Source organism: Salvelinus sp. IW2-2015, linkage group LG25 (assembly GCF_002910315.2).
Source record: "Salvelinus sp. IW2-2015 linkage group LG25, ASM291031v2, whole genome shotgun sequence".
Classification (NCBI taxonomy): Eukaryota; Metazoa; Chordata; class Actinopteri; order Salmoniformes; family Salmonidae; genus Salvelinus; species Salvelinus sp. IW2-2015.
The window spans coordinates 2,549,269-2,559,705 of NC_036865.1; the positions used below are offsets into that span (position 1 = coordinate 2,549,269).

Below are 10,437 nucleotides of genomic sequence, written 5' to 3' on the forward strand. Positions count from 1 at the left end.
ACACCAGATACTGACTGATTTCCCTATTTGAACTAACTCAGTATAATGTTTGAAAATGTTGCATTTCTATTTTTGAGAGTGAGAGTTATACTAATAACCATTCTGATTTAAATGTTCTATTCGTGACCATAAATTCATATGAAGTTAGTAAATTATTTTCTGATAGTCTACTTTTTTGCTCCTGGGTTCTAGAACAAGTTAAAAACAACATGGAATAGTCTTCCAGTCATTGCCCTAATGCTAGTTAGCATTGGCTCCCAGAACTACCACTAATTCCCTTCATACTGCAGACAGAGACATTAAAATGGTATCCAGGTGTTCATCTGAGTCTGGGTATGTAAAACTAGGGCTTAAACGCAGGGAAACTCGCAGTATCCTTGGCTTGCACACGTCACAATGAATGTGGTTCTAGCATTATTCAGCCGCCAATCATCCAGCACGCTGTGTTTTAGGGACCACCTGCTTGCTGTAGGCCTTGACATCTGACTGCCGTCATTTTTCACGCGATTCTACATGTAAAATCGTTTGGCACTCAGTTCGCAAATGATGTTCAGAAGGGCTAAATAGCCTACCCTTTGCCAGAAAACGCTATTGTTGTGTTTGAGCGCTACTGTAAGTGAGTGACTGAGAGAAAGCTGCAGTTTACACTGACAGACTTCACATGATAAAGAGGGTCGTTACTGACACACACACACACACASAGAGAGATTAAATATCTCTATACTATTAGAAAAAAACAATTCTAAGAGTAATACACTTGATTTCAATTTTCTCCTTCCCTTTAGTCGGAAGTCGTAATAACAACTTTATTTTCAGCAGTGCATAAATTAATTACATGCATTTAATAACCAAAATATCATTATTATTCCCCCTTTTAATATAATAAATGCTGCACACAGGGGATGCACTTAATAGCGCATGGGCCGTAACTGCCCATTACCCGACTGTAACGATATTACAGACCCAATTACCTGCCATTAGACCGGCTTCTCCACCTTATGTGCGTTGATCCAATCCCACCCTCCTCTTTCAAATTTCAGGTGCAGTTTGGAGCCTCATTTCGTCTCTCCATGGAGACTCCAGCGTCTGTGCTGTGATGTCCCAGATGCGCTTTAAAACTAATTGAAATGGTCCCGTGGTATATCGTTTATCGGTGGAAGCGATATAAATCGTGGGACCCCTTGCTGTGAAGAAAATCAAAATTCTGGCCATTGTGAATGTTATGATATGCGCAGCCCGTTGTAAAGTGGACCCGGTAACCCACCTAAGGAGCAATTAACGGCCTGGCAGTCAATCTCAAACCCAACAGAAGTCATCTTAGATTTTTAATATAGAAGCAACCAAATAAAGAATGTGTGTGTGTGGGTGTGTGTGTGTGTGTGTGTTTATGGTCAGGGAATAACCACTGACATAACAGCAGAATAATCTGCCGGGGAAAATATTTGAATTCTCAGATACCTGAGAGAGTTGATGTTTCTCTCACACACACACAGAGAGAGAGAGAGAGTGAGGGAAAGAGGTCCCACTCACAGTGAGAAGACAAAACCGCGGTAATCCGATTAGAACCAATTAAGCGTGAGATTCTAAAAGCAGCAAGAGCTGAAAGCCTCAACTCGCCGAAGACATCTGGACACTCCCAGAAAGAGAAAGGCAGAGTAGATAAACTCAGATAGGGATGGTGTGGGGGAAAGAGGGGAGTGAGTAAGAGAGGTTGTAGAGAGAGATAGTGACTGTTAAAGTGGATTTGCCGGTCCCTCAGACATACAGGAAACTCTTCGCGTCCTCAGCATCCTCTCCTCCTCACGCCCTGGACCAGCACAAGACAAATAGACAGCAGGTATGACAGACAGATGGAATATCTATCATATATCTACCCTGTTCTATCATAGACAGGCTACATGTTTCGTATAATTTACTATCATTTATTACTTTTTTTTGCAAGAGACATCTAGGCATTATTTCTGATGTGTCTCTTTAAAACRTTTGGTGAGCGCTGCCCTGTCCCATCGTTATGGACAATTTTGACGAGGATTCTCCTCCGCTAATAACTTTGGTGTGAGCACATTGCATGCTATTTCATGTTTTATTCCAATGTTTTATAGCCCAGTGATTTGGTTTGTTACGCAAATTACTTATTGTTCGTTAATTTCGGGGGAATAGTAGGGAATTTTGCGGAGTTTTTTTTATTTTTCTATTTTGTCAATAATATGAACATTGTAATAATTACAAATGACTAGGCTTAAAATGGTTGTATTTTGGCCCGTTCCACTGTCACATATTGATTCGTTATTCTCTGATTTGCGACTGAAATGATTTGATTTCTTTTCAGATWTCTCAGGGACATCGGGCTTTCGCACACAGCTCCATAGATAAACAAAAGCCCATAAAACCATCATGTTTTACTTTCATTGTCCCCCTCAGCTGGATGGAGAATGCTGTCGGACTAATACGTGTAAGTAGACCATAGCCTAATGCTGCAACTTTTGGGACCGCTTCTCCATAGATGGGCTAGAATGTGTTGACAGTTTTGATTTGGAAATACTAAATGTAGGCTACATCAGCCTATAACTTCTATTTCCTTGCAATTGAGCTCAAATATTTGCAGCTTGACGCTAGCTCGGAATTTGCTGTAAGACGAGTGGTTTAAGGGTTATGACTGTAAACATCTGAATAACATATTTGTAACCACTTTATTTCATTGTGGTAAATAAAGCATGTGTGTATTTATGTGTTAACATCATTTCGTGTAAAATACTATACAATATATATATATATATATATATATATATATATAGATATATATTACCATAATGTTCCATAAATGTTTTAAGCGGTTGTCGCAAGTTAATGCTTGCCTTTTAAGATTATACTTATTTTTGAAAAAGCATGTTTTAATAGCGTATTTTTGTTTGTTTTATGAACCCACCCGTTTGAAGCGTGTGTGTGTGTGTGTGTGTGTGTGTGTGTGTGTGTGNGTGTGTGTGTGTGTGTGTGTGTGTGTGTGTGATGTTAGCCCCGGGGCTGAGGCGGGTGTGTTGTCCCGTCTGCGGCCACAGATGTTGGGTGTCATGCCTCTCAGACCGGGACATCAATGTTTCATGGCTCTAATAAGAGGAATATACAAGCAGATTATAGTCCGTTTCAATGGGCCAAACTATTTACTGACATCCTAAAAAATGAACTCCTGCTTGATCCCTTCGTCTTGATGTTTTCGCTGTAAAAATATGTTGCAAGGTGTTTCTATGTCAGGTTTTGACTGAAAACAAACACAAATGTATTGCATTTATTTATATAAACAAGTGTTTTTATTGAAACATTTCTTCGATGACTTATGTTTTCAGTAAACACCAACGGGTTTGCCAACCATGCGTCAGCAGGTGATTTTGATGACGGCTTTCTGCGGAGAAAACAACGTAGAAATAGAACAACATTTACTCTACAACAGGTAACTAGCTATCAATTATAAAACTCTGGACTGCTTAAAAATATCACTCTGTACATTGGTTATAACGAATTTAATCTAATGTGAGCAAAACCATGCATTAGGCTAGCTAGTTTATACAAATGTAGGCCTCATATTTCCACAATATTGTTGATAACGATTATTATAATGATGCTTCTCATTATTTCCGCCATAATAATAAAATGTAACCTATCACTTCCTTATTACTTGCACTTATTCTAGTTAATAGCATTTTGTTGCCTAGTTACGCTATTCATCGGCCAATATATAGGCCTATTGCTTCTGAAAGTAGGAAAGGGTACTTACCAAAACAGGTATTTTGTAGATTTTGTAGATTTCGTTCGAAAACCAACACACCAACATAAATATACCATGTTGTGTAGTGTCATGAATAATAAACTCACGTAACTTTTAAACTCTTAATCTAATATTTCTCTCATTCTCAGTTGGAAGCTTTGGAGGCTGTTTTCGCGCAGACTCACTACCCGGATGTTTTCACGCGCGAGGAACTGGCCATGAAGATCAACCTGACGGAGGCGCGTGTCCAGGTGAACACGCAYGCTCACGCACACACAGGAATGAAGCAGTGGGCTCTGAGCACGTTTGACCAGAGAGGGTAAATTAAGGCACTCTGTCATTCTCCCGATGCTCTTTAATAACATCAACATAATGGTGAATATTAGATCAGGTTGATTAATCGGTCATTCATAATTAACCAGTGATAATGTTCTTCACTAATTTGTCCGCGTCTCAAAACAAAGGTACATAAAAAATACATCATACATGTGCGTCCTTTTCCGCAGCTCAGAAAAAAARCTAAAGGGATGCTTTTAAAAGAGGGCAAGCAGATACAAATGTTAAGACAGCATTAAATACGCGCTCACACACACACACCCCTTTACATTGTTATTATTATTTTGGGGCAATTTATAACTGCCCTGCCCTCCACATATGTGTGGTTATAAATGTGGCCAGTTGTAATTCAATTCAGTGTGTCCTGTATGTAATTTTCTGCATTCCAGATTTGCTTTTGGGTTTTGTTGTGAGCGCAGATCTAATTGTAGGAAATATAATAGTTAGGCTTTGCTTCCCCTGGGTCATCTTACTATTGCTTAAAGCCGACAGCGCGCGGGATAATGGAATCCCGAGCTGTAAATTAGGGATTGTAAACAAATTATTCCGCTCTAATCCGATTACAGCATTCCTATTATTAAATCTGAACATGAATCGGCTGCAGCATGCAGGGATATTAAACTTACATTATTATTAGAAAATAAATGTCCTTTCTGTTGTAGTGTTGTTGGCCCGTCTTTATTGTATCGTGTCAATGGGTTTCCCCCTCCTTAAAGCAGGTGCCAAATGGAGATTAATGTAGCAATTACCAGCCATTCAGAGAGACGGGATCACGACTCTTTAGCTGTAAGGTGCAGGGGTGAGATAGCCTGCCTCACAATCACAACAAGCCGCTGTATTGTTGTCCTGACACTAAACTAAACTGTTGTCCTTTTTTCGTACATTGACTGAATGGGATTCGTTTTTTTGGTTGTTGACGTCCTTGTACCTAGGCTTTTGCACAATGGTGACTGTTCTGTCCCGCATAGTTGCTCCACCCCAATTCCATTCACACACATCATGATTAATGCGTGTGGGAGTGCAGTCTTAATCGAATCTGATGTTGTCAAACAATCACTAAATAGGGGAATAAACGACTTCATCACAGCTCTCTCTCTAAAGCGCCCTGACTGTCAGTGGGAAGTCATTAAAATATGAGAATGAAAAATTGCTCAATTAAATGTTGTTATAGGCAATGACCTTCTTTCAATTAGGATATAGAAGTTGGCAGTATGTGGCGGGCTGGAGACTATGGGTGGGTGAAGTTTGGGAGAAGTCGCAGTGCAAAGTCACTCAGGCAGAGAGCTTCGGTCTGACACACACACACACACACACATGCACACACACGCACACGCACACGCACACACACACACACACACACAGCGACATCTTTATATTTATATTATCATGATCTAAAAATGACATATCCTTTTGATGAATTTGATGACAAGACACATATTTCGGTGATGAGACATGGTTCATGAAATCTATCTGTTTTCTGACCAACTGAATCTCACTTTCTGCTCCTGTGTGCATAACTACAAAGATGCCGGTCTGGGTTTGTAACATGCCAATATACATCACACAAGCAGGCATTCATTGGACTACTTTAGATTGTACACGGGAGAGAGATTGCATGGCGCAACAGTGAGTTTTTTACCTCCTCTCCTCCCCTCCTGTTTAGGTGTGGTTCCAGAATCGCAGGGCCAAGTGGAGAAAGACAGAGAGAGGGAGTACAGACCCTGACGGAGGGAAGGACCAGATGAACGAGGGAGGCACTCCTCCGTCCAGGAGTCTGAACTCCCAGTCTCCTGTGGATCAGAGCAGGAAACAGAAGGAACCTTTGGAGATGCAGCAGAGGTAAGAGGACAGGGAGAAGGACATAGGTGCATGAAGACAGGGTTGGCTGTATAGTCTAGCATAGAGTTTGTGGGGAGCCTTCCCCACAAGGCTCCCCACAGGCCTCTTCTTTTCCCATTGGCCAGTGACGTTGAAGCTGTCCATTGTCATGTGGTGCTGAATGTCTCGAATTTGGGATTCTGATTTAGCAACAGTCCAGTGTGCTTAAAACCCTCTCTCCCAGTGGCCAGTAACATTACAGCCGCTGTCCACTGTTATGTGGTGCTGAAAAGCAGATCACAGGGTTCTGTTCTGTGGTGCTGAAGTCTCAGACCAGCCACTATTTGCTTGTTGTTTACTTCGGACCTTCCACATGTGATTCGGTCACCACAAATGTTAACCCACTCCTCTTCCCCTCCTCTCACCCCTCTTCCCCCCCTCACTCCTCTTCACTTTCCTTCAGTTGCAGGATAACCATAATCTCTTATCTCCTCTCGGAGTCATTTTAAACTAACCACCATCCTCTCTCTGACCTCCAGTATAAACCGAGCGGTGGGTCCTGGTGGACCGTTCTTCCCCTCCTGTCTACCAGGAACCCTCCTGAACTCGGCCACCTATGCCCAGGCTCTGTCACATGTTGCCACAATGAAGGGTAAGTTAACACAGCTAACAGTTAACATAGCTAACACACTTGATGGTTAGAGGAGGAGGGTGATGATTACGATAGTGATGATGGACATACTCTGCTGTAAAACAATATCCTGACCCTGTGTGTGTGTGTGTGTGTGTCTTACCAGGAGGTGGTCTGTGCTCATGCTGTGTTCCTGACCCCATGGGCCTGTCCTTCTTGCCCCCCTATGGATGTCAGGGCAACCGTACGGCCAGTGTGGCGGCCCTGCGGATGAAGGCCCGGGAGCACTCCGAGGCCGTGCTACAGTCAGCCAACCTGCTGGGGGCCGGCCATGGGCATGGGAATGGAGTAGGAGGCATGTCGGTGCTTGGGGTGTCTGGGGCTGGGTTGACGAGGCCCGGGATGGGCCCTGCCCTGGGAGTAGTATCTGGATCAGTGTTGGGCGTCTCTGGAGCCGTGGGGAGAGGCTCCAGAGACGAGGATCCCAGCCCAGGCTCCAAGACCCTGACTCAGGGTACCGGGTCTGACAAACACCCCCTCTGCCCCAAGGAACCACTGGAGAAAAAGTGAGTGTGTCTGTGTCACTGCCCAGAGGAGACAGACGTACAGACAGTGTGGATGTACAGACGGAAGGACTGGGACTTAAAACTCCTGTGGTGTGAATGTGCCTACTGTTACTTTCCCTCTACCTACTCCTCCTAAAGCACAACTATGGACCTAGTCCTATTACTACTGGAGCAGGGAGAGGAGTGGTTACCCAGATATCATACTCTATGGATTCAACTATCAAGATATTGTATGAATGTGATTTATTTATTGTGGGTGAATATTGCTGAATATCGTGGGGCCGTTGCGGTCCCCTTATAAGCACACATACTGTACGTAGCTCATGGACTCTACATGGACTCTGAATAAACTGTGTGTGATGGAGACTACCACCCTGGCTAATAATGTGAATCTGAGGCATTTCCCCTTCTCTCTCATCTTAGCTACACGCTCTCCCGTGTGTATTAGGCTATTGTGTTACAGAAAGTCACCAGACAATGTGACATGTTATGTTCCTCTTTTTTTTTTGAAACACATGTAAAACACAATGTGAAATATTGACACTTCTATAGTTTTCACTGGAGTCATGGTCATCAGTGTTCAGGTTTTTAAGCCAGCGACCAGAGAGAACGCTAGCTACTGATTTATTTATGTCTCGTTTAACTGACAGTGGCAGTGTACATGAATCAACGTATTTGCTTTTACGTCGATGTTAAAGTGCCACAGTTGAAGCTAATGTTGCCCTGTGGTCCCTTGGCTACGCTAACAGGGTAGGCTAACAGATATGATGACACAACAGTGGTGTTGATATCAGGGCTTTTGCTAATAGCACGTCCGTTGCTGTTAGCACGTCCGTGGCGTTACTAGCGCTAGTCGACCCTGGATCACTTTAGTCCTGTTGTGACATGTTCTCTAAAACAATTAAAGATGTAGTCTCTCCTGTTGCCTACCGCCACGGCCATCTGCTCTTATCCATTATTCATCAGTTTCCCTTAAAGCTGGAGAAACTAGAGAACGCCACTCATAACCTCCTCTCTCTCTCTCTCTCGCTCGAGACGCATCGCCAGGTTACAATAGCCCATTAAACACGATACATGCTATTTATTAATACTAAAATGTATATTTACAAAACGATAGGCCTTTAAACCCAGAGGCTCCTTCATGGTTCATCAGTGATTGTTGATTTATTAGTTTAGCCTTTAAAAAAAATATTAAACCTCTTTTCTGTGTTGTCTTTCACCAGATCGGCTAATAAGACATAAACCAATCAGATTGAGAATACTTAATCGCAGGAAGAGAGAGTACACAGAGACCAGGATTTAGGCTGATTCAATTTGAGTCCTTGAGGATTTTCAGGAAATTACTTTTGATAATCAATAACACAATTAAGTCAACTACACACACATTAGCATGAATAATTGATGGTGAATTATGTATTACCACAAAGTACTGGGTTAATAATTAATGATGAGGGAGACACCCCGGTGACATGGAGGAGGGAGATAATGTCAGAAGTCCTGGCTCGAGCACTCACACTCTTTTATTCTCTCTATTCTTCTCTCTTTCTCTCCCTCTATTTCTCTTGTTCTCTATCTATTTGTCTCTATATTTCCCCCTGTATCTTCTTTTTCTTTCCCTCTCTTCATCTGTCTCCTCTCTCTTCTCTATCGCTCTCGTCTTTCACAATGGAATGTTCTGCATGCTGTGCATAGTTCACATATATTAATAAAGTGAAGACTTAATTGGATCTTTGAGTCGTCGAGTTATATTGTTATGGAGTGATGACTTCGTTGAAACTTTGAGTCACTGGGTTATATGTTAGTGTTAGTTAGTGTGTTGATATCAGCAAGACCACTCGTGATCTGTGGAGGCTGCTGCTTCTTCTTCTTCTATCTTTATGGGTTATTTTGTTCTACACTCTTTAAACAAGACAAGCAAAATCTTCTATGAAACAAATAGCCGTGCATGTAGTTTGAGTTTGCATGGTTATGCTCTAAAATCGGAGTAAATTGCGATGCTTCTATCTAAAACTTTGGACCATTATTTAGTGATTGAGTTTTCCAAACCACTCATGTAACATTGATATCTTGGCCAGATTCGTATAGTGAGGAAAAGCAAGTTCAACAAATTATTTGTATTTTTGCATTACGCCAGTATTGTTTTCTTTTTCAGAATATAAAAAAATATATATACAGTACCAGTCAAAAGTTTGGACACACATACTCATTCAAGGGTTTTTCTTTATTTTGACTATTTTCTACATTATATAATAATAGTGAAGACATCAAAACTATAAAATAACACATAGGGAATCATGTAGTAAACAAAAAAGTGTTAAACAAATCCTTCTTTAAATAATGTAGATTCTTCAAAGTAGTCACCCTTTGCCTTGACAACGGCTTTGTACACTCTTGGCATTCTTTCAACCAGCTTCACCTGGTGCTTTCCCAACAGTCTTGAAGGAGTTCCCACATATGCTGAGCACTTGTTGGCTGCTTTTCCTTCACTCTGCGGTTCAACTCATCCCAAACCATCTCAATTGGGTTGAGGTCGGGCGATTGTGGAGGCCAGGTCATCTGAAGCAGCACTCCATCACTCTCCTTGGTCAAATAGCCCTTACACAGCCTGGAGGTGTGTTGAGTCATTGTCCTGTTGAAAAACAAATKATAGTCCCACTAAGTGCAAACCAGATGGGATGGTGTATCACTGCAGAATGCTGTGGTAGCCATTCTGGTTAAGTGTGCCTTGAATTCTAAATAAATCACAGACAGTGTCACCAGCAAAGCACCCCCACCTCCTCCATGCTTCATGGTGGGAACCACACATGCAGAGATCATCCGTTCACCTACTCTGCATCTCACAAAGACACGGCAGTTGGAACCAAAAATCAAAATGTTGGACTCATCAGACCAAAGAACAGATTTCCACCGGTCTAATGTCCATTGCTCATGTTTCTTGGTCCAAGCAAGTCTCTTCTTCTTATTGGTGTCCGTTAGTAGTGGTTTCTTTGCAGCAATTTGACTGATTCACGCAGTCTCCTCTGAACAGTTGATGTTGAGATTGGTCTGTTATTTGAACTCTGAAACATTTATTTGGGCTGCAATTTCTGAGGCTGGTAACTGTAATGAACTTATCCTCTGCAGCAGAGGTAACACTGGGTCTTCCTTTTCTGTGGCGGTCCTTATGAGAGCCAGTTTAATCATAGCGCTTGATGGTTTTTGCGACTGCACTTGAAGAAACATTCAAAGTTGTTGAAATATTCCGTATTGACTGACCTTCATTTCTTAAAGTAAAGCTTATTTCAGCTGTTCTTGCCATAATATGGACTTGGTCTTTTACCAAATAG

At 42.0% G+C, this 10,437-nt stretch overlaps 1 protein-coding gene across 1 annotated transcript; it reads left to right on the forward strand.

The window, feature by feature from the left end:
- The first annotated feature begins 1,588 nt into the window (after positions 1-1,588).
- drgx (dorsal root ganglia homeobox) lies at positions 1,589-8,838 on the forward strand. Its single transcript, XM_023969865.2, has 7 exons — positions 1,589-1,837; positions 2,330-2,452; positions 3,342-3,445; positions 3,910-4,011; positions 5,760-5,935; positions 6,454-6,566; positions 6,712-8,838. Exons 2-7 carry the CDS (start codon positions 2,395-2,397, stop codon positions 7,113-7,115), a joined length of 957 nt encoding a protein of 318 aa, XP_023825633.1. The 5' UTR covers positions 1,589-1,837; positions 2,330-2,394; the 3' UTR covers positions 7,116-8,838.
- Positions 8,839-10,437: the final 1,599 nt, after the last annotated feature.

Excerpts from the sequence above, each read along its gene's own strand:
- drgx (XM_023969865.2), top strand. The coding sequence starts at position 2,395 with ATGTTTTACTTTCATTGTCCCCCTCAGCTGGATGGAGAATGCTGTCGG. Across the intron at positions 3,446-3,909 it reads CAACATTTACTCTACAACAG|TTGGAAGCTTTGGAGGCTGT; the intron begins GTAACTAGCTAT and ends TCTCATTCTCAG. Across the intron at positions 6,567-6,711 it reads ACATGTTGCCACAATGAAGG|GAGGTGGTCTGTGCTCATGC; the intron begins GTAAGTTAACAC and ends GTGTCTTACCAG.